This window comes from Arvicola amphibius, chromosome 8 (genome assembly GCF_903992535.2).
Source record: "Arvicola amphibius chromosome 8, mArvAmp1.2, whole genome shotgun sequence".
Taxonomy (NCBI): Eukaryota; Metazoa; Chordata; class Mammalia; order Rodentia; family Cricetidae; genus Arvicola; species Arvicola amphibius.
Genome location: NC_052054.1, coordinates 104,405,487 through 104,433,288, shown reverse-complemented (window position 1 = coordinate 104,433,288; position 27,802 = coordinate 104,405,487). Strand labels below are relative to the sequence as shown.

The 27,802-nt window shown below is 48.5% G+C and overlaps 1 protein-coding gene across 1 annotated transcript in view; it reads left to right on the top strand.

Annotated features, from left to right (window-relative positions):
• Nucleotides 1-3,232: 3,232 nt before the first annotated feature.
• Nucleotides 3,233-27,802, top strand: part of Inpp5d (inositol polyphosphate-5-phosphatase D) — a 112,292-nt gene continuing 87,722 nt past the window's right edge. Inside the window, exons 1-2 of the mRNA XM_038339125.1 lie at nucleotides 3,233-3,492; nucleotides 19,762-19,825. Of these exons, the coding sequence (XP_038195053.1) occupies nucleotides 3,350-3,492; nucleotides 19,762-19,825 (207 nt within the window). The 5' untranslated portion in view covers nucleotides 3,233-3,349. The remainder of the gene's footprint in view (nucleotides 3,493-19,761; nucleotides 19,826-27,802) is intronic.

Here is a 27,802-nt window from a genome sequence, read left to right as displayed (position 1 = left end):
CCCTCAGTGTTCAGTGGAAGCGCAGAATCAGCCAGGACAGTGTATCACACAAGGTCTTATCATTATAAGACACCAGGACTGGTTCTTGGCCCTGTCTGGGGCGGTGAAACAGAGAAGCATGAAGTGCACACTAGACTCTGAATGTTTGTTATTCCTTTCCTTTCTAGCCATTATTCCTAGTATCCTTTGGCTCCTCACTTCATCCAGGGGGTTCCGTGGACTTTTTGACATATTTAATTGAATTATTGATGTAGACAAAAGCCTACAAAAAAAAAAAAGGCCTCTACCCAGGCTCTACCCACCACCAGGACAACGCTGATCCTATGTTGGTATTTTCTCAAAGCTGAGAGGACAAGGAAGCTGTGCTCATGCCTCAGGCATGTGTGTAGGGAAGGAAGTGAAGAAGGGATGGGCCTTGAAAAGCAGGGAAGCATGAATGTACCGTGTGTGTTACATATGTAGTAGGTAATCTTTTTATGTTTTTTTGAGACAGAGTTTCTCTATGTAGCCCTGGCTGTCCTGGAACTTGCTTTGTAGACCAGGCTGGGCTCAAACTCACAGAGATCCGCCTGCCTCTGCCTCACAAGTGCTGGGAGTAAAGGTGTACACCACCCCAGGCTTGTAGTAGTCAATGTTATTGAGGTCAGAGGTAGCCAGGTGTGGCAATACATACTTTAATTCCACCTTAATCCCAGGAGACAGAAACAGGGGCATCTTTGTGAGTTTGAGCCCAGCCTGAGCTGCCTAGCAAGCTCCAAGCCAGCAAGGGCTGTATAGTAAGACCCAATCTCAAAACAACAACAACCACCACAGCAAAAACAAACAAACAAACCAATAACCCCCCAAAAAATGGTAATGAAGAAAACAGAAAAGGGATACATGGAGGGATCGGGACAAGAGAGAACCCTAAAGGGCACACCCCCCAGTAACCTACTTCCTCTAGCTAGGTCTCACCTTTTACCTTCTCTCAATAACACAATAACATGCATTCATTAAGGGACCAATCTATTACTAGGCAAGAGTCCTTGTGGCCTGATTATCTCTGGAAATGCCCTGGCAGACACTCCCAGAGGTGTGCTTCTTAGTCTCGTGACGTTGACAGTCAGGAGGGATGCTGAGAGGGGCAGAGGGGACTTATTCATCAGCGAGTCAGTCTCCAATGCTGAGGAATCAGAAGAGCTGAGCTGAGCAAGGCACAGGGGAACTAAGATTGTGATGGACTCTGGAGGCTCTGGGGATAAGGAGAATGGAACATCTGGCAGAGGTTTTTAAGAAAGAAAAGGAGGGTTCAAGGATGCATATAGCTGTGTAGTGCATGTGATGGACAGAGATTTCCTAAGAACTGGATGGATGGATGGATGGATGGATGGATGGATGGATGGATGGATGGATGAGGTTCTGTGAACACAAGAGGCCTCCATGGTGGGTCCATTGTAGAGTTAGCACCCTCAGCACCCAGGTGGCTGGGCAAAGTCAGAATGTGGAAGTAAGATCCGTGTCCCCTCCTTTTGGCTCAGGACTTGGCTGGAGGGAACTTCGACCAAGAGAGTTTCTCTACTTGCTCACAAATTTCTTACCAGCTGTGCCGGGCAGGCCCCAGGGCTCCTGTTGGGGATGATATCCGCACAGCTCCCAGGCACTCCACACACTGGAGCTCCTTCCAGAATCACACTCTGCAGGCTAAAGAAGAGGAAGCGGAAGCTGAGAGCGACAAGAAACTCAACCGAGCTCCAAAGGTATGCACGTGGGAGTGTGTGTTGGGGGGATGCTGCCTGGCTTAGGTCTGTTGCCACATCTTATGAGACAGGGTTCAAGTGAAGGAGTAAAGGATCACTATTTCTGCCATAGGCCAACGCTTTCCACATTCCCACCGATGGGCCTGGCCTGAGGAATGAGGTCACCCAGCCCTGGGGTCTAAGGGACAGTGGTTACCTTAGCTTGTAGAACTCAGCTGGTACTGAAAGGGAAATTTGAGAGGTGAGCAAATGTAACCATGTCCAGCCACAGAGGGAGTAGGCTGGCTGACCTTTTGGACTGCTGCCATGCAGAAATCAGTAACAAATGTCATCGAAGGGGCCAGCTTGCCCCATGGGGACATGTAAGTCCCTCCATGAGCATCCCCACCCCCAGCAGAAGTACAGAGGGTCAATGCCCCAGATACAGGAACAGAGTGTTGCCCGTGGAAAATGGTTGACCACGGAGTGAGTGAAATCCAGTCACAAAGCTGTCCCCAGACACTTGGAATCCTCAGGAGGGTGACTGTCAAGATTGGCCCTGGACAGGGATGGTATGTGTCTGGAACCCTGTGAGGCTCCAGTGAGGAGAGATGGGAAATCTATGATCCCTCCATTTTGCTCTGGTATGGGCACAGGCCTTGAGAAGCTCTGCTCCTTGGGTATGTTCTAGATCCATTCTTCCTACTGGGATGAAGCACCCTGACAAAAAGGAACCTTTAGGGAAGAAAGGGGTTGCTTTTGCGACAGTTCCAGGTTCTAGACTACCATTGCGGAGAAGCCACTATGGAGCACTTAACGTAGCTAGTCTATCCCATCCACAGTCCAGAGCAGAGAGAAATAACTGTGTGCTTGCCACTTGATTGCTTGGGTTAGCACCATTTCTCCACCCTTGTCTAGTCCAGCACTCACTGCCTAGGGATTAGAGCTGCCCACAGTAGGCTGGATCTTCTGACATCAATGAACTTGATTAAGACAACCCCCTGCCACACACACACCCACAGGCCGACCCCATGTAAACATTTCCTCACCGAGGCTCTCTCTTCCCAGGTAATTCTAGGTTGTATCAATTTAGTGATCAAAGCCAACCATCACAAGTAGATTGGGGGGTGCAAAAAGGAAAAGTATTAGGACTGCCCTTGTGAATACCTGCACAGATTTGTCAGTAGCCATTCCTTTGGCCCCTTCACAAATATTAGGCCACACTTCAGAAGCCAGTCATGAAACCTGATGCCAAATAAGAGCCCTTCTCATCTCCCCCCCCCCACCCATGCAGAACTCTGGTTGATAATGGAAGCTTCTGGAAGTTGAGGCCCATTCAGGAGATATTGAGAACCAGCGAGTAAGAGGGTGGGGCAGGCAGCCAGCGACTGGGCTGGGTGGGAAGGTAGATGATGCCCCCCCTCAACTTGGTTTCTATAATGAGGAAGTTCTCTGCAGCTTAGTTTCCTCTCCCTCGCTGAGCGCCAGAAACAGGAAGTCAGTCAGTTAAGCTGGTAGTAGCAGCAGAGGCAACTTCTGAGAGACAACAGGCGGCAGGTCTCAGCGTAGGACCCTTAAGTGCCCTGCTGGTGTGTCCGTCCTGGGAGTGGCTGCTGACCCAGCCCAGGAGACCCATGCCTGCTATGGTCCCTGGATGGAACCATGGCAACATCACCCGCTCCAAAGCAGAGGAGCTGCTTTCCAGGGCCGGCAAGGACGGCAGTTTCCTTGTGCGTGCCAGCGAGTCCATCCCCAGGGCCTACGCGCTATGTGTGCTGTGAGTACCCTCTTCTCTTCCCAACCATCAGATCCAGGGACCCCTGAGGGGTGGATCAAAAGAGGAACCCCTGTAATGGCTTGAGTTAGTTTCATGTCACAGGTGGAACATGACCGGCTCCCTATGGGGAGGGTAGAGGTGGGCAGCTTCTGAGGCCCAATTTGAACCTTGGCTTTGGAGTTCTGGGAGCCTGTATCCCAACAGGCTATGCGGTGCTAGGGCTCTCTGAGTTACTCTGGGCCTGGTCCACAGTGCAGCCCTTCCCAACCTGTTGTGCCAGGGGTCTCCCTGGGCTCCGGAGGCAGGAGAACGGGTCCTCATTTTGATCCAGGAAGAAACTCGGGTCTCTCTGGTGGAGGGTGTGTTGAAAAGCATCTCGGTCAACTTAAGTGTCAGTCAGGGACCCAGTGAAGGGCAGCAGTGGCAAGAGGGATCCCTTCCTCCACCCAGGCACAGTCTTGGAGCTAGTTCTATTTGGGGAGCTGAGGCTGGGGTGCATTTATTCTGGAAGGGACTCCTCACCTAGAAGTTTTATTCCAGGTGGTAAGCTTATACAGAGGAAGTCACAGCGCTGCTCTTGGAACAGGTCTCCATCCCTCCCCACACCCCCACCCTGCTGGGTCTCTGCCCCCATTGGTTCCCCCTACAGCCCAGCAGCCCAGCGTGGAGATGTTGCTGAATGCGTTGATTATCCTAACAACAGAGGAAACAGCCACTTGCTGAAGGTTCCTTTTTAACACTCCATCTGTCTAGTGTTTGAGGAAGGCCCTTACCCCTACAGCCCTGTGGTCTAACCAAGTCCCGGCTTCAGGTTGGAGCAGGGCAGGAACACAGTCAGGAAGGGTGTGCCCACTTGAACAGCTCAGGTAGCATCTGACAGAGTGTCCCTGAGCTGACAGAGAGAGCTTTCAAGAGCCGCCAAGGCCCTCATATCTTCATGCAGGAGGGAAGTGGGTGACTGAGCACAGGCCGTTCTGAGCCTGACTCATGTTGGGATCTGCTGTGCTAGGCAGTTATAGACTGGTTTCATCTTCAAGGCAACCAGGAGTGAGGTCCTCTGAACACCTAGACCAGAGATGATGAGTGTGAGGCTTGGGTAGGTTAGGAACTGATAACAGCCAAGGCTAAGGCCATTTGCTTCCAGAGACCACTAGCTCGTGCTGCCCACCTCTTTCTGCCACCAACAAGCTGGGCATGGCAGTGGACTCGGGTGGAAGCAAGGGGAACGAGGGAGTTCACGGAGCTAGAGGTGGGGGGGGCACTAGAAACCAGCTCAGGCTCACGGCTGGCTGACCTTCTTGTGGTGCTGGAGGTAGCAGCAAGCTTCCTGTACACCCACCAGTGAGTCTCAGGAGAAGCGCTGCAGGTGGCCAGAACCTCCCCAAAGCCCCATCCCTTGGGGATCTACCAGCGAGGGGCCCTAAAGAGGGAAGGAAGGTACTTTTTACCATCCCACAGGCTCAGCCTGACTCCACTGGCCCAGCTACAGTTCTTTTCTGCCCCAGTGGGATTTGGGCCAAGGGCAATTCTGTTGGGAGTTGGCTATGGGCTGAGAGACCGCCGTGTGCTTGGGTTACAGACCTATGTCATGGCACGGGTTCTCTTACTCTAAGCATCCAGAAGGCTGAAGTCAAAGGAGGAACAGCTGAGCTGAGCCCACAGAGTCTTGCAGGTCCTTTAGGCAGACAGTCCCTGACCTTTTTTTCTTCCCTTTCTCCCCTACCTCAGCTGCCTTAGGCTCATGGAAAGACAAGGTAATTTGGAGATTTCAAACTAATTGGACAACTTCTACAACCGCAGCATATGGAATAAAGTATATTTCATGCCCCCCAAAAATTTACAAACTTGTTAGAAGCCAGCCCTTTAATGCCAAGAGACTTAGCTTCCTAAAAAACAAACTTCACACCTTACTTCCTCCCAACTTCCCTGTGAATAATGGAGCCTGTCCACCTCATCCCCACCCCTCATCTCATCCCCCATCCCTCTGCCCCCACCTTTCCCAGGCCCCCACCTTCTACCCTGGCCAGAATCCCAGCTCCTGCCAGAGGAGATCAAGGCAACGGTCTCAGGGCAACGGCAGGGTAAAGGGAAGATATGAGGCTGCAAAGAGGAGATGGGGTACAGGGTGGAGGTGGGGTACAGGGTGGAGGTGGGGTACAGAGCAGTAGAATTTTTTTTTGGTCTCAGAAGTAATAGATTTGGCAAGTGAGCTGTCTTCCTGGACACCAGCCATTCTGTGTGGACTCTGGGTCATGCATCTGTGCATCAGGAACTTAGTGACCCTGAAGCTGGAGCTTCATCCAGGTCCCTTCTTGTGACTGAGAGGACAGCAGCAGAGGCCCCATGTCTGTAGCTTAGGTGTGCCTGGCACTCTGGGGAGAGCACAGTCTTGTCAGGAGGGCCTTCGGGCTAGGAGTGTTGACTAGACACAGTCAGGGTAAATGCTTAAAGACAAGGGTGCAGTTCAGCAGCACCTGTGTGACGTAGGACACGCATTCCCCCCACACCCTGACCCTCACTGCCTTGAGAAAGAGCAGCCCTATCCTCTACCGCCAAGCAAGAAGGCTTTTGTCTCTTCTCAGTCACTCAGAGAGCCTTGGTTTAGGGGAGCCTGGAGTTACACTGGGGGCCCAGAGCACTGTCTTGGGGGGATCTTGCTGGTATGATTAGAGTCCTGTTCTGCCTTCCTTGAAAGGGAGTGTGAGCGCTTCTAAGTGGGGCCCGCGACATTGCCGCTCATTTCTACTCAGTTCCCCCATGGTGCATCAGCTATGCTCCTGGGGGCCTGTGGGCCCTGGGTGGGATATTGGCCAGGTGGATGGGAGCTATTCAAGAGGCTATGAGGCTCGTGAGCAGGGACAGCACTGGGCCTGGTACTGTATGCTACAGAGAAGATACTGCTTTGGAGGGTAGGTCAGCAAATTCAGGGTCTGTGGGTCAGCCAGGTAGCTTCTTTTCTGCTTCAGCTACACAGAAAGAATTTGTGTGCAACTGCTCTTCCTGAAAGAGCTGGCCAGGCCTAGACAGTACCCAAATTCAACTAGATCAAGTTAGCTACCTTCCGCATGAGTGGCATTCCCCCTCAACCACTCTGGAGCCATCTGGCTTCCTCTCTTGCTGGGAGAATGTGGCTGGCTGTCTTTGGTCCAGCCAGATGTGTGAGGGATTCCCTCAGCAAGCAGCCTTCCATAGTGCGACCAGGCCTGATGATGGAGTGAGGATCGAATACCAGATAGTTCTGGGCTTGTTAGTCCTGGCAGTGCAGAAAGAAAGGGGGAAAAAGTGCATGGGGCGTTTTTACCATCAAAAATGCCCTCAGGGGCAGCATTCTAGTCATTTGAAAGAAAGCGGTGACTAGCCAGCCCCTGGAGGGAGAGCAGGCCCCAAGCCTGCCAGAGGTGATTAAAAAAAAAAAAAAAAAAAAAAGGCACAGTTTTCAGGACTCTTGAGAGTGGGGTGAGGACCCTGTCACACCTGGTTTTGGTGGAAAGAGAAGAGTGCAGAGAAAGGCTTTTAAGGGTGGAAATGCCCAGCAGAGGGGTCAGGGCATGGACTGCGCTGTGAGAGGGTACACGGTCAGTCTCCCTCCAATCTCCGTTTAAAGTTTCTATGAGGTTCCCACAGCTTGCTAACGCCTTTTGTGCAAACGCAATGTGGAGCTGTTTTCCATATCTGGCCCTGAAGGCAAATGAGGAAATGCCAGCATCGGCAGAAGCCAGAGCTGGAGGTCCGGGGGCTCCCGACATCCTCTTGACATGAGAAAGAGCCTCTGTCTGAGGATGGTGCTCTTGAAGATTACTCCTGTGTCCAAGACCAGGAGGGAGGGCTGAACCCAGCAAGGCCTATTAATTATAGCGTTTACATGAAGTGACACAGAAGGACTATGTTTATGCCCATGGATCTGTCTTCCCAGGTACAGGGTAGGCACTGACTTAGGTACACTTTGCAGCTCTGCACGCCGCGTAGGGTTACGCTCACCTGTACAAGGACATCAGCACACTTTAACAACAACCCCATCTCTCTGGGACACAAGGCTCCTGCCTCCCTGCCTTGCAGATGGAACAAGAACTCTGCTATTGCTCCCCGGCTCATGCCAGGCCACATAGTCCTGAGGAGCAAGACTTGCTTAGGATATGCTTAGAGTTGCTTTGTTATATTAGCAGGATCCCTAGAACCCAGTTCCAAAGTGAGGCCGGCCAGGCCAGTTCCCTGGCTTACAGTGCTTCTTCTGAGGTTAGTGCACACACTGTGAAGTCACCCGTCCGCAGGCTGGTTTGTGGTTCAGTGCTCCTTAGTACAGCCACATCGTTGTGCAGCCAACACCACTGTCTAATTTCTGAGCATTCTCATTGTCCCCAAAAGACCCCTCCACCATACTATGAGCAGCTGCTTGCTGCTGCTCCTTCCCCTGACCTCGGGAAATAGCCAATCTACTTTCTGTCTCTAAGGACTTACCTGACAAGTGAATTCCCAGTTTGGGGAACTATAGATTTGTTCACTTGGCATAATGCTTCAAGTTCATCTGAACTGCAGCAGGTGTTCATCTTTTGGACAGTTTATTAGTTTATTAGTCCATTGTATGGACACACCATGGGCACCTGCTCAATGGCTTTTGCACTGTGTTTTACCTTTTGATTGCTATGAGCAATGCTTCTTTGAAGAGTCGTGAACTAGCCTTTGTGTGGATTCTGTTTGCAGTAGTCTTGGGTATGGCCCTGAGAGGCGGGGCTGGGTCATGTGGTGATTTGGTATTTAGCATTTTGAGGAACTGCTGAACTCTTGTGCTCAGCCGTGGCACCCTCTCGCCAGCCATGTGGGGTGGAGGGGGTCCAGTTTTTTCCCTGGTTTGTTATCTGGTGTGTGTGTGTGTGTGTGTGTGTGTGTGTGTGTGTGTGTGTGTGTGTGAGCCAGAGGACAGTCTCAGGGATTGATCCTCTCCTTCCACCAGGTGGGTCCTAGGGACGGAACTCAAGTAGTCAGGCTTGGTGGCAAGCACCCTTACCCCCTAAGCCATCTCACCAGCCCCCCCTTTTTAATATTTTTTTTTTAACGACAAAGGTTCTCAATGCCCCAGAACTTGTCATGTACATTAGGCTGGCCAGGGAGAGACCCACTAAATGCAGTTTGTTGCTATGGTTAATTGGTTGATTTTTAATGTACATTCTGGGCATCCAACTAGGGTTATTATGCTTTCAAGGGAAACACTTTACTAGCACCTATCTCCCCATCCCCTTGCTTGTTTGCACGTTTGTGAGCCGTGGTCTCATGTAGCCTAGGCCAGCTCCATATTCCCTATTATAGTCAAAATTGAACTCCTGATCTTACTGCCTCTACTTCCTAAATGTGCGTGTCTTTTCTGTTCTCCCCAACTTAGAGGCTGTGAGGCAACGTCTAACTGTGATTGTAAGTTGTATCCCTCCTGTTACTACTGCTAATGGGCCGTCTGTATGCCTTATCTGGAGAACTGTCTATACAGTCTTTGCACATTCGAGTGGCTACATCATCGAGAGGATAAGCTAGAAAGACGGGAATAAGATGGATATCCCCAGGCCTAGCCCTGGACAGGCCAGAGTACACGTGCCAGGTGCTTTGCATATGTAAAAATGCATCTGGCCATTGGTTTTATGAGCTGAGAGCAACCAGTGATGTCTCAGAAGCAGAGAAGCAGGGGACCCATCTGTGAAGAAAGTTCCATGACGGGAGAGCTGTGACACTGTCACTTCCGGGACTTCCTGGAGGCCTCTAGGAGACACGAGCTGTCATGTGGGGCCTCCACAGAGGAAGTGCTCAAAGCGATTGAGGCAGGAAGAGGACTTCACTGACGCAAGAGTGTCTGGTGGCTGCTGCGCCACCAGGGTTGACCGCCCGGGAGCCTGAGAGAGGGAGGGGCCAGGGCACGGATGCAGAAAAAACGGATAGGGGACCAGAGAATGCAGGTGAAGTCTAGAAGAGAGGCAGGCCCCTATAACCTTCTAATTCTAGCTCCATCTTAGTAAGGAGGTGCCAAAGTGTTGAAGTCCCACAGCTGTGGAAAAGCTAGACAGGACTCGGAATATTCTATGAGAGGGAGCCCCGCATTGGTAGCTGTGGTGGGTTCTTGCCCTCTGGGAGAGAGGTGGAAGAGGTGGGGAGAAAGAGCATAAAAAACATGTGGGGTCAGATTTCTTTTTTCTTTTATTTTTTAAAACAAACTACAAATTTGCCCATCTTGTAAAGTTGCCTCAACGTAGCGTGCATGTTCTTTTTGTCTCCATTACTTAAAAAAACCATCTTACTGGGCTAGGGAGACAGCTCAGTTGGCAATGCGCTTGTCTTGCAAGAGCAAGAACCTGAGTTCCATCCCCACAACTCACATAAAAAAAGCCAAGCGGGAGCGGGATGATGAATGCCTATATTCCCAGTGCTAGGGAGGCAGAGCAGAGAGGATCCCTGGGGTTAACTGACCAGCCAGCCTAACTGAATCAATGAGCCTCAGGCCATTGAGAGACCCTACCTCAAAAAAGAAAGGAAGAAAGAAAGAAAGAAAGAAAGAAAGAAAGAAAGAAAGAAAGAAAGGAAGGAAGGAAGGAAGAAAGATGGCATCTGAGGGAGGAAGACACTCAAGATGTCCTCTGGCCTCTACTCCTACATTTATGTATGTACACATGCGCCCCTAAACACATACACGGGAGTGGACATGCTGTTAACAGGCTTCAGAACCCATCAGTTTGGGTTTAGTTTGCAATTGAAATAATACCGTGCAGGGCTGGCCAAAGGAACCTCTGCAGAAAGGGAGTGCTCACCTGGCCCTGCAGCTGGAGTGAGCAGCGCAGGAGTGGACAGAGCTGGAGATAAACAGGGAAGTCTTCTTTCGAGTAACCGAGGTGGTATTCGCTCTGTGTGGAGGAACACACATGTAAACACTCAAAAAGCTGAGGCAGGAAGGTTGCCATGAGTTCCAGGTCAGCCTTAGTGAGACCCTGTCTCAACCTCCACAAAAAGTTAAGCATAAAGTGAAAAGCATAAAACAAGTATACCCATCACCCAGTCACTGGGAGACTAGAATAAGCCTTGCTGATTTGTTTATGCATTCTCATTCTCTCTCCATATATATGCAAGCTCTATTGTCACTCTCTCTCCGTCTCTCTGTCTCTCTCTGTCTCTGTCTCTCTCTCTCTCTCTCTCTCTCTCACACACACACACACACACACACACAGAGAGAGAGAGAGAGAGAGAGAGAGAGAGAGAGAGAGAGAGAGAGAGAGAGAGAGAGAGCACCACCTTTCATTTGTGGTCTGAGGTTTCCAGCAACCTAGTTAGCAACCTGGGGTTTTCCTGCCTAGTTAGAATTTCTTCCTAAACATCACCCTTGCTGGAAGCACAGACTTCTCTTCCAGGATGTTTCATGCCTTGTGGAATGATTCTTTGATTATCTGACATTTATATTATCGGCACTCATCCAGCAGAATTGTTACACGTTACTGGTTGCAAATCCCCAGGGGACTATTAGATCACAGAGCTGGAGCCTTCAAAGGCTGTGGATACAAAATGGCAAATTGCTTAACAGAGATTTTGACTTAATTTATGCGTCTGGCAAGCGGCATGAGAGAACACCCACCTCCTTCCAATATCCTATTCTAAATATGGTTATTTTTAAGAAAATTAGAGTCTAAGGTGCAAGGTCATCCTTGCTCATTTTGATTTACTTTTGATCGCTGATCTGGTTTGAGAGGCTTGCTGGCCGTCCTCTTTTGCAGATGGTCCTCTTTATTCTCTTAGCCTCTTTCCTTCAATTAAAAGTGTATGCAGCTTGGGAGGAAGGACCGTTATACATCCCAGGTCACCATGGACTATATAACAAGGTCCTGTCTCAATAGAAAGTGGAGGGGGCTGGGGATGTAATCCAGTAGTTAAGTGCTTGTCTAGTATTCATGAGGTCCTGGGGGCTCCTGCAAGCTATTCGTTATCTGCCTATGTGAGTTATTGGGTCATGATTTTTGCAAATACATTTTCATGATGGTTTGTCTTTAAGCTTTATGTTCTCTGACAGAAGGATCATAAATGTTTGCAAAATCTATCACTTTCTTTTTTTTCTTTGTTTTCCTTTTTGACTTCTTCCTTGGATTTCCAACACAGAGACTCCTTCTGCATATAGAAATCTACTTATGAGGGTTAGGACTGGGTCTTTGTAGCTAATCAACTCAGGTTACAGAAGAAATGTTGGGGGAGGCTGCTTGTTCGTTCCCAGCTGCCAAGACCACAAAATAATCACTCAGAAACTATATTATTTGCAATACTGTTTGGCTAATAGCTTGAGTGTATTGCTAGCTAGCTCTTACATCTAGAATTAACCCATTTCCATTACTTTATATCTTACCACAAATTTCGTGGCCTACCCCGGCAAGGTTCCAACTAACAACTTGCATCTTTCCCCTCTGGCGGCTACATTGCGTCTCACTGACCCTGCCTTCTTTCTCCCAGCATTCAGTTTAGTTTTCCCTGCCTAGCTCTAGTCTTCTAAGCCATTGGCCAAAACAGCTTCTTTATTCATTAACCAATAAAAGCAACACGTATACAGAAGGACTTCCCACGTCAAAGGAACCTCCATCCATTTATCTAATTACCCTGGGCCCTAGCCTCCTCATCTGAAAACCAAGAATAAGAGGGTCTATGTGGTAGAATTATTGCATGTGCTCACTGAATAATGTGTATTGTGTGTTTAGCATCCTGACTATACAAACAAATATAGCAGTGGCCTAGGCTGTTATTCACATTGAAAACTTAAATATTGTTGGACTTAATGGGTGACAAATGATGAAAATTGTGCTTATTTTTCTCAAATAGCCATCTTTCCCCGAGCTCTTATTAAATGATGCATCCTTTCCCCTCCATGATTCCTTTGTCTGCTAATTACTGTCTTACTAAGGTCCTTCTTGGTCATTTATCTGTCCAAGTATGCCCCCTACACCATTCTTCTTACAAAGACAATAGCATCATTTTGCAAAAATGTTTTGGGATTTTTCTTATATTATCTTATATTCAAGTGTTTTTTTCCAGGTAAAACAGATAATATTTTTCAAATTGGACAAAACTTTGTATTGTAACTTTCACTGGGATGGCAAGAATTATAACGTAATCTGTGAGCTTGACATTTTAGTGGCATTCAGTCTTATTATGTTATCTCTTTGATGGTGTAATATTTTTTTTCATACAGACCCAGAATATTTCTTGTTAGGGTTTCTGCTGATGGCTTTATATTTTTATTACTGTTGTAAATGTTACATTCTCCCCGTTGTTACTGGCTCACGATAACAAATTGCCTGCATAGAATTTTATGCTTTCATCGTTTGCTCTGTCACTTTCTTTGACAATTTCCTCATTAATCTTTCAGCTGCTTCTTTTATCTTTGCCTTTTAAAGAAATGTTAGCATCTGTGGTGTGTGTGTGACACCACGCGTGTGCACAGATGTGTGTGCACATGTTTGTGTAGGCCTGCTGTACTGGCTGGTTTGTGTGTGTCAACTTGACACAAGCTAGAGTCATCAGGGAGAAAGTTGAGAAATGCCTCCATGAGAGCTGGCATTTTCTCAATTAATCATCAATGGGGGAAGACCCAGCCCATGGTGGATGCTGCTATTCCTGGGATGGTGGTCCTGGGTTTTCTAAGAAATCAGGCTGAGCAAGCCAGGGGCAGCAACTAATAATCAGCACCCCTCCACAGCCTCTTCCTTAGCTCCTGCCTCCAGATTTCTTCCCTGCTTGAGTCCTGTCCTGACTTCATTTGGTGATGAACAGCACTGTAGAAGTTTAAGTCAAATAAGCCCTTTCATCCCCAGCTTGAGTTTTGGCCGTAATGTTTTGTCACAACAATAGAAACGCTGCCTAAGACACCTATGTGTGTGAGCGGAGGCCAGAGGAGGACATCGGATATCCTGATCTCTCACTCCCTGCATCGTTCCCTGGAGACAGTGTCTCACTGAACACAGAGCTTGCTGTTTTGGACTAGGCTGACTGACCAGACCCAGCAAGCCTCCTGTCTCTGCCGCCCATCCCCTCCCAGCCCTGGAATTAATAGATGTGTGTGATCACACCTGGATTTTTTTCTTTTAATTTAATTTTGATACAGCTTCTCACTATGTAACCCTGGCTGGTTTAGAATTCACAGAGATGTGCCTACCTCTCATGCTCTGGGACTCATGGCGTGCACCGTCACACCGGTGATACACCCTGCTCTTTCACATGGGTTCTGGGGATCTGAACTCTGGTCTGCATGCTTGCCCACCAAGCCTCCTCCCCAGCCCTAACTCTTCTGAACAGGTCTTCATACCATCTACAAATCAGGATTATAGTCTTTTCCTTCCAAATGCTTGCTCATGACATTGGTCAGTATTTCTAAAGTCATATAGTGGAGCAGGATCGAAAAAGAAAATGTCTCCCTCAAGGAGAATCTCTTATACCCTGCTAAATAAGTCTTTTCTTTGCCTTTGGTCAGGGTAGAACTTGGACGTATGGGTTCTTGGAAGGCAGATTTACCTCCCTGGGCCTCACCATGCTGTTTTGAAACAATGGGTTTACTTAAGACAGAGATTACTCCTTTATGTCCTAGTGGGGTGGGTGGAGGACTCTTTTGAGTGGTGGTATATTTCACAGACCCAGTAATTCTTTTCCTGACAACTCTGTGAGTATGTGTGTGTGTGTGTGTGTGTGTGTGTGTGTGTGTACAACTTCTTTAATAACCAAAAGTTCATTTCTGCAGAAATTATCTTATCAAGCAAATAAACAAAAAAGTAAGAAGGAAGAAGATAAGAACTCCCTCACAAACCAATAAGACCTGGTGGTACTGGGCCAAGGGGTAAACCCTTGACAGACAGATAGAAGGCTGTCTTCTAGGGGCCTTGCTCCCATGCCTTTGCTTCCTAAAGCTTTAGGTCAAGAGTGATCACTTGGGTTCCTATGACTGAGAACAGTGCTGGGCCTGCCTTTTCTCAGCTTCTCACCTGCTGGCCACTCGACCCTCCTCCTCTTTTCTCTCTTCTGGAGGGACCCATGTGGGCCACAGATGGCCTCTGTCAATCTATCTTAGCCCTGTGACTCTGGAGTTCTCTAGGTTTGGGCAGTAGGTGTTAAACACTCTTGCTTTCTGGGGCTATGTCCATTCTCTCTTATTCTGTGTAAGCCAAAATGACTTGACTCCTCTTTTTACTGGGGCATGGGGACAGGGTCACTATGTAGCCCATGTTGTTAGCTTTGAATTCTCTATCCTCCTGCCTCAGCTTCCCAAGTGCAGGACCAGGCCCAACTCCACATGGCTTCCTGAATGCAGACTTCCCATTTTGCCTGTCTTCTATCCCAGCTTGCCCAGAAGTGTGCGATATTAAACCTTGAAAAGAGAAAACACAAGCAAGAAGTGTTTTCTAGAAATTAGAAGCGGCGCTTAGCAAGAGTCAGTGTGGGATTCACAAGCTTAGCAAGAGTCAGCGTGGGATTTACAGGCACTTCCAGGAGCAGGTCGTGGAGTGAGACTAGCCCTGGTGTCTGGTTTTCAAGTTCGATTTCGCTGCCTCTCTGTGGGACTCACGGTGTGGAAGGTAATTCTAGGCATTGCTAATGTCATTGGCTAGGTATCATCAGACTTGACCAGTCTCCTACTCACATGTGACTGTCCTCTCCTCTCGTGCTGAAACACGATTTTCTCATGCTATTCATTACAGGATTGTCCCCCGACTCTTCACCCACCTCCTACCCCAGCAAAGGCAACTTCCCACTTCTGCTCCTCCTCCAGGATTAGTTCAGGACAGACTTCTGTCACTTGTCACCAATGGAGCAAGTTAAGTGACAATTCTGCTCTTAGACCGCCTTCCCTTGAGGACAGAAGATGTCCTTTGGTAGCAGAAGGAAGGTTTGTCCTGATCTGGATCCCATGGGGCCTAGTGGCAAGGTAGAGTCACACAGCTGAGGGCTAGTGTTAGCAACCCCACATTGGTACCAAATCACTGAGAAGAGCTGACAAAGACTAGTCAAGAGCCGTCATCCCCAGCGAGCAATGATCACAGCATCTGGAGATGCACTTGTCAAACAGAATTTACCTGCATGAGCCGGGCAGTGGTGGCGCACGCCTTTAATCCCAGCACTTGGGAGGCAGAGGCAGGCGGATCTCTGAGTTCGAGGCCAGCCTGGTCTACAAGAGCTAGTTCCAGGACAGGCTCTAGAAACTACAGGGAAACCCTGTCTCGAAAAACCAAAAAAAAAAAAAAAAAAAAAAAAAAAGAATTTACCTGCAGGATTGTTGCATGCAACATATTGATTTTCTCCCATGGAGTCAAGGAACCAATTTAGGGCTGCTCACGTGCTAGGCAAGTGCTCTACCACGGAGTCACACACAGCCTGTTCTCAACATGGCTGTAATATCTTGTACGTGTGTTAGAAGTATGCTGTGCATCCATATGTGCATGTGTTATGTGAATGCACATGTGGGCATATGTGTCATGCACATGAGTTGGCCTGTGCACACATAAGTAGGTGGCACATATTCCACATAAGACCGAGGAGAAGGGCAGCTGCTGATGAACGGGGGTGGGGTGGGGGCTAGCCTCCCTGTGGAGGCCCCAGAACTCTTTGAAATCTAATTTTGGACTGGTGTTTTCATAAGGGTGATGGCTATGATGATGTCTGGGTAAGGACAGTTCTCAGGCAGGGTCATCTGAGATGGTTCTGGTGTGTTCATTTCTGATTTCGGCCTTAGTCCCGTGAGACTGTTTCTTTGTTTCAGTTTCTAGAACATCTTTGAAAAGGCCAGGCAGGTTTTTTTCCCCCCACACTTAACTAAACTAAGGGGGCTTTCCTGTTTGGAGTAGCCCCTCTTTGCCTCTCTGTCTTTTCTGTCTGTCTGTGAGCCCATGTGTTTTGCCGGCTCCTTGCAGCTCTTCCATAAGTAGGTGTCCTCAGCCAGAGAGAGCCATTTTCACCCTCCTGAGCCTTTGGTTATCTGTAGGAGGAAATGTCAGGGCTCCTGAGAGATAAGCCCTGAACAGGGCAGAGCAGGCTCTACAGTCCCCTGGCTCTGCTCAGGGTTGAGGTTAGGAACTGTGGGGGATGGTTAAGGGAGTGTTGTGAGGATTCTCTGTGTTCCCAAGAGATCTCTGAGACCTGAGATGACGTCAGGCCAGATAGTGGTGGTATCAACTTGGGCTGTGGAGACAAGTTTGGGGGTTGGGGAACAGGGACAGAAAGTTGGGGCTAAAGCCAGATGAGCTCTCCTGAGAAGTTTTCCCATGGGGAATGAAGTAACAAAGTCATGAAATCTCCCAAAGCATTGCCCCAGATTTTCTTAAAGTATATATGAATGTCACGCCATAAAAAAAGCTTATAAAAACGTAAAATTATCCAGCTACAAAAGATAACCAGCAAACATCATTGAAAAAAGTAGCAGCACAGATCAGAGTTCTGTAAATAAGCACAAGATGACACAAAGAAAAAGAGAGACAAAGAACATCAAAAGGAATTCAAAGAAAAAGAAACAGAAACAGTGAAGAACAAGAACAGGCTGAACCTTTCTCACAGGGAGAGGCAAATTAAGGCAAGCTGTCATTGTTCTTCTTCTCTCAGATTTGCAAAGATTAAGAAATCTGATAAACCAGTCAGCAGGGTATGAGGAAATAGACACTCTCATATCCGTTAGGAGGAAGAAAAAAAAATGACAAGTCTTGCTGGATGGCAGATGGTAGTCTCTACCAAAATACAGACTGCCAGCAAGACATAGTGGCTCACACCTGCAATCCCAGAGCCTGGGAGGCTGAGACAGGAGGATTATCACAAGTTTGAAGCAGGTCTGAGCTACATAAAAGTGTGCATGTGTGTAAAATGCCTATGTTTTTTTTGTCTAGCTGACTCTGTCTAGTTTTATTTATACATGATAACTAACAAACACTGACACTCGGAGTGTCCAGTGTGAGCCAGGCACGGCTCATAAGGCTTTCAGTACATGAATGTGGTTAGTCTTCCCAGCAGCAAGCAGATGTGGCATTGCTATTCTCTTCGTCTTATGAGGACACGAAAACAAAGTGTTCATCCATTGTGTGCACAGATGTAGGAGCAGAGCTGCTTGTTCACTGCAGCGTTATTTAATAAAGGCAAAATATTCAAATTACCATTACTACCAGGCCCTGGTGAAGGGCACAATGGGGTATCTATGTGGTAGAATGCTGAGACTGTCAGCAAGGCTTCTCTCTCAGCTCATGCATCTTGGTTACATCCCTGTTCCTATAAAGAGACACCATGTACAAGGCAACCTATGAAAGAAAGAGTTTACTAGGATTCCAACAGGTTTGGAGCCTATGATCATCCTGACAGAAGACATGGCAACAGGCAGGTAGCTGAGAACTTATAACCTGATCCTTTTAAAACCTCAGTGTCCACCCCAATGACACACTTACTCCAACAAGGCCACACCTCCTACTCTTTCCCATACAGTTCCACCAACTCGGGACCAAGTATTCAAACATAGGAGCCTATGGGGAACATTCTCATTCAAACCAGCACAATACCTCCGTGATACTTTATGAAGAAGGCAAACTTTAATACAATGTAAACGGTTTAATTTTATATACATTTAAAGATATGTATACATACATAATCTTGTGTGTATATTTTTAAAATATTTAACAAATAAGTCTAAGAAACTCATAGGATGGAGGAAACATTTTTCATTTTATAATTTTTTGTGTGTGTCATTTTTTTCAATATACAATCATTTTTGGATATGTTTGTTTGTTAGTTTCTGGTTTTGGAGACACAGTCTCCTGTAATTCAGACTGGCCTCCAACTCCGTGTGCAGCTGAGGATGTCTTTGAACTTCTGATCCTTTCGTTTCCACCTCCTGAGCACTGGCATTAGAGATGTGTGTCATCATGCCTGCTTTATGATGGGAATTGAACTCAGGGCTTCATAAGTGCTAGGCAAGCACTACCAACTGAGCTAAAAACCCAACCCTCAATATAAAAACTTTAAACTGAGTTAACTAATAACACATGTGAAATCGTGGTACTGAGTCTGGCACGTGGAAGGAGTTAAGTAACTTTTTGTAAGATATAGTTGTATGTGTTTTGCCTATGTGTGTGTGTGTGTGTGTGTGTGTGTGTGTGTGTATACTGTGTGTATACAGTATCTGCGGAGGCCAGAAAACAATGCTGGATCCCTTGGAATTTGAATTACAGTTAGTTGCTGGTCTCCATGTGGGTGCTGGGAATTGAGCCCGGGTCCTCTGGAAGAGTAGCAAGTGCTCTTATCTACTGAGACTTCTCGCCAGCCTCCCTAACTCTCAGAAGCATTGTGTTGTTGACAGAGCTTAGCCCCTTGGGGCAATAATGATACCTAGTTTTCACTGTTTACGTAAACCCCAAACAGAGGAAGGTGGGGGAGAGGTTATTGTAGCAGACCTAAGGAAGAGCCAGTAGTGATGGTGTTCCCCAAAACTTCTTCCAGCCTTCCAGCCTTGGCCACCAAGAGACTCCCATGGCCACCATGCTATCAGATACCAGCCAGCTGGAGACAGCTCACCAATGGCCCCTTACCATAGGGTCCTCAGATTAAACAAGCCCTTGCTTTCAGAGATTCTAGGAAGGTCAGAAGTGCCTGGTATCCTTGAGCCAAAGAAGATAGAGCTTCTAGGAAGAGAAGGAGATCTTAGGTACTGGGCACTTCCTCTACAGAAATAGCCAAAGCCCTCCAACCCTCTGCAAATCTGAGTGTCTGAAGGGGTAGGGCTCACTTCAGGAAAAAGGAAGCCATAAAGCAAGGAGTCCACAGGGAAGGAGCCCAGTAGGGAGAATGAGGTCCCAGCGGAAGGTAGGTACTGGGAGCCACACCTTGGCCAATGTGTTCCCTCTGCAGCTGTACTCTACACCCGGTTACCACACCATCTTGCTGAGCCCCTGAGAGTTTCAGTTCTTCAAACACGTCTCTTGCTCCACTCTCTTAGATGACATGGGAGCTAAGCATTTGAGGAAGCCCCTCTGGATGATGGGCACATTTAGATCAGACCCCCGTGGCTATCTAGCGGTGACATAAATGGCACCTCCATGGCCACTCTTGGTGTGCTGAGGCAGTGGGGAAACAGTGTTGTATGCAGGACTGTGAGACATTGGTTCAACTTTGCCTCAGAACACCATCAACGCTGACCCTTGGAGACTTTGTGCAGACTCCCCAAGCTGTGTCAAACAGCCTTGTTCTTCTTGGTCCGAGCAAACTTTGTTTTCCTGCATGGTTTCTAATGTCATCTTTGATCTATTTCAGGTTCCGGAACTGTGTTTACACTTACAGGATTCTGCCCAACGAGGATGATAAATTCACTGTTCAGGTAAGTCCCAAACCAGCTGGTGCCTGCTCTGGGAGAAAGTGAAAAAGAGAAGGAAGAGCAGGTGGCCCGAGGAGCCTAAGTGTGAGGACCTGGCAGAGCTTAGCTTTGTCCCCAAAGCACACATTTTGGGCTGAGTAAATAACAGTGACTCTTCACAGATGACGAGTCGTAAGATGATAGTCACGCATGTCAGGGACTGTTGGTGGCCGTGGCTGAGAAAGGGACATGATAGTGAAGGGAACCAAGCCAGGGGCTGTGTCTCGATCCACTGTTTTCTTTGACTACCACCAAGGAGCAAATGTAAGGGGCCCAGGAAGCAGCAGAGGGGGGTGAACTTGCAAGGGAACAAGATGACGTGAGACGGTGCCTTTAATTTCCCATAGCCCCCTTCTGCCCAATTCTGATAGCTGATAGCCGTGGCATCTGAATTCATGATACAAAGGCAAAATATACAAAGCTATAAAGAAACTCTATCTATCTATCTATCTATCTATCTATCTATCTATCTATCTATCTATCTATCTATCTATCTATCTATCTATCTACCTGATGTGCTCGTAGTGGTCAGAGGACAATTTTCAGGAGCTACTTCTTTCTTTCTGCCATGCGGGTTCTGGGGATTGAACTCAAATCCTAAGCCTTGGCAGCAAGAGCCTTTACCCACTGAGTCATCTCACCAGCCACAGGTGAACTTTAAAAGGAAAAAAAAATTAAGAGTGCCAGTCAGTCCGAGAAGACCACCGCGGTGGAGCTGTGGGGGAAACATGAGGGCTTTGTCTGACCACAGTGTGTGGAAGCAGCTGGGTGATGTGGAAGGCGGGGAAGTTGTTTTTTGCTGAGCTTCGTTAAGAGAACACGGGAGTGTGCAGAAAGGAGGTGACAGTCTCGGGGTCCTCGGTAGAGGGAGGGTTGCGTGTCACTAAGTTCACGGGGACCACAGGAAGAGCCACAGCGGCGTGTGGCTCACATCTGAGCAGTGCAGTAAGAGTAGACGAGCATTTAGGTCCCATGTCACCAGAGTGGCAAGGAACAATGTTTTCAGGGTTTAGCTGAAAAGAAAGTAGAAACAGGAAGGGACATTGGTGGCTTCCAAAACTTGAAGGGCATGATTGATTACTTAGGCCAAAGAGGTAGACTCGCAGCTGCCTTGACCAAAGGTGATGAGTGCCTGAAAAAACCCCTGGAAACGTGGAAGAGAGCAGCCATGACTAAAGGAAGGCCTCGCGGGGTGACTAATGATGAAATTTAAAAAAAAAAAAAATCACTTCGATCACTTCCACCAGCTGCTTGCTTCCGAGAGTTCGAGGCTGGAAGGGGACTGGCTCCATCCAGATGTGGCAGAGCTGCCCTTAGGGGACAGATCTGTTCACACCAAGCTTCCTGTGAGAGGCCTGCATGGGCCACTGTGGGCTCGAGTAACTGCCCCGCGGCATGGCATGGCGGCCAGGCAGTTCATGCTTCTACCCCGCTCTCATGTGTGTGTGAGCACCAGGATGGAAGGAGGGTCGGCTGGAAGGTCTCAGGCTGGTCTAGGGGTCAGAAAGTACCTGTGCCAGCCCAGTGTTTAGTGGAATCACCAGGACGGATTTGGGTCCACTTAAGAAAACGCTCTGTTCAAGGTTTCAGCTGATGTTCGTCACTGAATATTTTCTCAGATGTGGATGCCACAGCTTCTGAGGACGTGGCTGGCCTAGGGTAGGTGGCTTAGTTAAGTGGTAGGCCTCTGTGGTCTCTGCTCTTTTATCCAAGCCTAGGTCTGTGTGAACTTTGCCTGGTGGCCTGGGGTCCTTCTCAGGTGGCTTCCTGGTAGGAGTCAACTCTCTTAAGTTAAAAGTTAGTCGGTGTCTTTGATCTTTCTCCCCCTTTGTGGTTTCTTCTATTCCTTCAAAGTGACGAAAACTTTGAGTGTGACTGGAAAAGACGTGACTTTGTGGCTTCTTGTCGAGGGTTTGTGCCCACAGCTTGTAAACCCGTAACTTCATCTGTCTGGAGTCTGTGCCCACGTTGTCTTCACTCTCTTGCTTTGGTGGCTTCCTGTGACCTCATAAATGACCACAGACCTTAACTGAGAGCTTCGGTGGGTTTAGGGGGTCGCTCTGGCTGATTTATGCAAGGAGCTGCTGTCCCTGGTGGCCAGAAGGACACTAGGAAAGCCCAGGGCTTGAGCCCAGAGGCTCTGGGGCCCTGGCTGGGTTCTACCTCAGTGAGTCAGCTCTTCTGTGGGTTTGCCCCTCCCCTGCTGAGAGCAGTGCCCTTCTCATGGCCCAGCCCCCAATGGGAATCTGATTGGCTCAGACACCAACAGCTTTCTCTGCCTGGACCACTCACAGGCTACTGAACTCCGTGTTACTTGGAGGTTAAGAAGCAGGTGCCTGCCCACCCCTGACAGATGGGGACTGAGCATAGCCTGCTATGGCCACCTCAGCAAGGCAGTGGGCAGGCAGTTTTCAAGGAAGAGATATGGCATCGCCAGACATAATTGTTTCCAATCTTGCACTTGACCTAAGACCATCTTGATCAACCAATACCAGCTAACCAAGAGGCAGGAAGCCATGGACCTAGATGGTCTAGGGAATTCCCCATCTGTAAGGATGTCCTTTCTTATAAAAAAAAAAAAAAAACCAGAAGGAAAACAAACAAAACAACAACAAAAACAAATGCTAGTGGCGGGGCATGTAGCTCAATTGGTAGAGAGCCTGCCTAGCATATGCAGCCCACAGTTCGATTCCATGCTACTGTATAATGTCTGGCATAGTAGCATATACCTGTAATTTTAGCACTTTGGGGACTAGGGCTAAGGCGATCAAAAGTTCTAAGTCATCCTCAGCTACATAGTGAGTTTGAGATCAGCCCAGACTACATGAGACCCTGCCTCAAACACACCACACACGCACACACACACACACACACACACACATATGCACTCACACACGCATGCACGCACACTAAAATAACCAATAGCATATGACTACCGAGGAGCAAATCAAAGCTCACACCCAGTGAAGCCAAGTCAGAGCTGTCCTTCAGGAAGCCCTGCTACTGGTCACAGCTTATTTTAACTCTAGTTCCCCTTTTTACATTGAAACGAAAACCTACATTCTTTCCTGAGCTTAGCCACAGTTTCTTTATAACTCATTCCTACTACCTGAACCCGTTCAATGTCAGCAGAAGTGGGAGCTAGGCTGAGACACTGTGCAACACCAAGATGGTTTTGTGGATGGGAGAGGCAGGGCAAATCTGCTTGGCTGCTGTTTGATCATGAATAGCACTCGGCCATGGGTTCTGTGCGTTCAGGACTTTGCAGCCACCCGGCTTTGCTCAGCGACTGCTAGGAAACCAAACAGGAAAGTAGAATGTCACATTTTCCCTGCTGTGGTCACAGTTCTGTGAATGGAGGGAGGGAGTGGTCTGCATGGAGGCCATCCCTCCCTTTGCTGCTTAGTAGGGATGCAGCCATGTCCAGATCTTGGTAAGAAGGGAGACAGCTGCGACTACTTCCTTAGTCTGCAAGGTGAGAAAGGGACGGAAACACGGAAGAAAATGAGAGGGAACCAGGTGGAGAGGGAGAAGGACAAAGAGCAAGAGAAGGCACAAGGAGGGGGCACAGTAAAAAAGAAAGGGAAGGATAATGAGGGAAGGAAAAGTCTAGGAAGAGGAAGCCTTTGGGTGAGACGGGAGCAGTTTCTGCAAAGGAAAAGAGGTGGGTGCCGGACAAGAAGCAGCAGAGCTGATGGTGACAGAGGGGTGGCTATGGAAATGTTCTCTCGGGGCGTGGGAAGGTGTCTATGGCGGCTGTCTACCCCAGGCTCTGTCAGTGTGCTGTCAGCAAGGATCTGCAGTAATGGCAGGGGTCTGTGAAGCTGTTTAAGGCAGGTTCTCAGACCCAGAGAATCTTCTGCACCTAAGGTTCATGTTAACTTCCTCTGGGTACTGTGTGAGGCCAGAGACAGGCAGGATGCTCAGCCCATCTGGTCCCAGGTTCCTACACCCAGAGATGGGGTTCTTATGAATCCTGGGTCCTTCCTGAAACTACAAAGGAAGTGACTCTCCCCTCGGGGAAGTGGCACCCATCTTGTGCCTCTGACTTCAGAATGAGCTGTTTGCCCAGTGCTGCCGTTTGGAGTAGCTCTGCTCTCTGGGAAACAAGGGAGGGTCTGAGGCAGGACAAAGAGACCTAACAGACAACTACACTGTAGCTGAGAGAGGCTGTAGGGCTCTGAGCAGCCTTTAGACAGGGTACCCCTAACCAGGTCCACCACTGAAGCGAATAGGGGTCTCTAGACTTCACTTCTGCCTGACACTTATTCCTGTGAATAAGAAGAAAAATAGCCCCACTCATAATTCCATCACACGGATATCTCTGAGAACTTCCTATTTCTGCTGAGCTGGCAGCATGTCAGGGATAAGGACTGTGGAGACGGGGGTACTGAGGCTCTTGATTCATGTTCTGAGGAAGACGGACTCAGATGATGTTTCCCACAGACGCCGAGGCTACTCTTTCAGACAGAAGGAAATCCCAGAGGCCAGAGCCTGCCGTGACCTGTATAGGTCAGACGTGTGAGTCAAGTTCCTGGTCCCCGGTGGTGTCTGTCACATTGCTCTGGACAGTATGGCATCTGGAGAAAGAACAAAACCACGCTCTTAAGAGCTGACCCGTCACAAGTGTCTGGGAGGGCAAACGGTTGAGTCGTTGTTATGAAGTTCAGGAAGCTGGTGGCAGCTGTTATTGTTCTGAGTGGTCACCGAGTGAAATAAAGATTCCGTCTGAACCTCTGGGCAAAGGATGTGGCTCAAACACACACTTCCTGACGTTGCACAAGGAGGGACTCAGAACAGGTTCAGGGGCTAACATGGCCATGTGAGGACACGGGGGGGCCCCTTTGTGTCATGGCAGCTATATTCGGGGGTCCTGCATTTTAATTTCTGTCTGCTGTAAATATAGACAGATCTACTTTTTCTAAGCCTTTGACTATCTCAAAACATCTTGCAGCTGGGTTCATATCTGAAAGGGAAATGCTTAGGACCAAGTTTCCTTTCGACATTCCCCAGAGGTGTTCTTCTGTAGCTTTGGAGACACAGTGCAACTGAGTCCCAGACACCAACTCAAGTCCAAGTTCATGCTGGTTCTAGTGGTAGGATGGGTCCTGCTGTCTTCTCTCTCCACGTCATTCCCTCCCCTCTCCCCCCACCGTGGCTAATGTCTAGATTATTTAAAACCTGGTCGCTTTGCAAACTCAGGTCTTTCTTCGACTCAAATGTTTTTCTTGTTTCGCCTTTTTTTTTCTCTTTGTTCCAGCTCATCTGTTTTGTTTTCTCAGATTCTCCTGAGAAAGTCAAGTCTCTCCCTCATTTGTCAGCTGTCTGGAGCATCTTTACTCTCAGGAGCAAACAAAACACCACCCCCTTCTTCCGTGTGCCTGGAGGAAATCTAATTCATTCCTAGGTGATTGGGCAAACGTATTCATTCTATCTGCCATCTCTACCTCGAAACGACTAGCCTTTTCTCCCCCATCTCTGCACATCCCCAGGCTATCTTGTTGCTACCTCTTCATGGCCCAGAACCTTAGGGTCTGCTTTGTTTTTTGCTGGAAACAGCACCCTTTCTTGTCCCACATAGCACAGAGCTGACACTAGCCATGTCTTGCAGTTGATGGGCTCAGACCAGGGAACAATATGCAATTGCAGTCAATGAGGTGGGACAGGAAGGGCTCTCTGTGGGGCATCTAATCAAAGTCTTTCTTAGAAACAGACAGGAGAAAAACTGGCTCCCTCCCCACCAACTAGGAGATGATGACTGGAGTCACTGCCGCTGTTTGGTGACCATAAGAGAAGGAGGCCAGAAAGTGCGGTCATCGTGCAGATGGCAGAGCAGAAACACAAAATGAACCCCAGCCTGAAAGGTGCCATTGGATTCTCTGGAAAAATCTAACAAACCTAGAAACTGGCCGGTCCCTGGGTTTCCTGTTAGTGAGATGTTTCCTTTGGGTTTAAGTTCTTGAAGGGGTCTGTTACCTGCAGGTGAAACTGTCCTAACATACAAGGTTAGGTCCACTCTAGAGGAATCTCAAAACAGAAAGTGTACATTTTAAATTGAGCACCAAGTTTCACTGCACCACAAGGCCCTAAGCCACGGTTGGCAGCCTCTTTTGTGATACACCTCCCTCCTTTGTCCCGGTCAGCTCTATGCTGACATGATTAGTTCTGTCCCCCATCAGACATTCCTAATGATTTGTCTATGCGCTCAGTAAACTTAAATCAGAAAAGGTACAAAAATCAATCACCATTCAGCAACCTCTGTGCCCGGGGAAGGCATCTCAATTTCTGGCTCTCTGTGGGGTGATTTAGTTTCCCGTCTCAGCTTGCCCTTTGAGATCAGGGGCCACTCAGAGCTGTATTGAACAGATGTGAATCTTTTCTCCCGGGAAATACCATCTCCTCCAGAAAAAGCAATACTAGATCACTCATGAACACAGCCACCTTGGGCTGGGGAGGTAGCTCACTCAGTAAAGTGCTGGCCACGGAAACATGAGGACGTGTGTCTATGGCAAAGAAGGGCACAGCTCTATGTGCCTGTAATCCCAGCAGAGGAATGGGAGGGGCAGGATAAGGTGGATCCTGGGAGCTCATTGGCCAGCTAGTCTAGCCTAATTGGTCAGCTCTTAGTTCAGTCTCGAAAACTAAGATGGAGGGGCTGGAGAGGTGAGAGCACTTGAGTTTGATTCCCAGCACTCACATGATGGCTCACAGCCACTTGTGCCTTTGTAAGCTCCAAGCTCATAAGTAGTACTCAGGCATACATGAAGCAAAACACCCATACACACAAAATTTACATTTAAAATTTTTTTTAAAGATGGAGAATAACTGAGGAAGACACCTAACATTTGCCTCTGGCCTCCACACACGCACATACACATGGATGTACATACACACACACACACACACACACACATTCCCCCACACGCACATGCACACAACACAAACATAAAAAAGACAGACTTTCTCACCCTCTACCTTCCAGGTGACTATTCAACTTGATGTCATTGTTCTACTTATTTGGGGTTCCTAAAGCTCCTCCCAGTCCACAGTGAGCATCCAGTAGCCACTGCTGGCCCCCTTGAGAAGACAGAAGCAGCTGCAGGCCCCCCTGGACAGCAAGACTTGTTTTGCCCTGCTGCAATTGTTCTTAAGCCTCCATGACCCTCTCTGAAATCATCACCCAGTGACACATGCCTTTCTTCCTGTGGTCAAGTTCTTTTGAACCCTGGGAAGGCTTCTCTCCCCAGTGACTCACTCTTGCCGTAACTACCTCCCAGGAGACCTGCATTTCAGTATTGAGATACTGACTGTGACAAGCTTGCCTCACTGTCTAGTCGCTTTCTTTACTGACCCTGATGCCAGCTGCTCTTTCACCTTTCCTTCCTGTGGGTTCTCACTCCTGGGTCTCTGCGGCCTCATAGCTGCTGTGTGCTGCCCAGGTAGTCGCTCCTGCAGCCCCATTTTCAGAGAAGGCTCTTGGCCAGGTTTTAGGTGACGCTGTGTACTGGTTCCCTTGGTGATGCCGCCCATGCTCCTGAACCTCTCTCGTTCCCAGAAGCAATGGGCCACTGTGGCACTGCTCTCCCATGGAGATTTAAGAACTGAAAGAGACGGTCACATAAAGTACAGAATCCGGTATACCACAATGATTGGTTTTACATGATGGAGCAGATAAACCCAAAGTCCAGAGGCCGATTAGCTGCCACACCAGCACAGGGTGACCCTGGCAACCACCTAGGCTTGCTCAGATCGGAGAACACCAGACACAGAAAAGAGAGACAGCGGTGAGACATGGAAGACTTGAGATCTCCGGAGTCTGGGAAAGGCGGTTGGAGTGTCCACAGGGAAACTGGAACCAAGGCTGAGTGGCCATGGACAGAGTAGGGGACCCTAGATCCCGTGTCTCGGAAAGACTGCCGACACCTGCTCACCCGGGGAAGA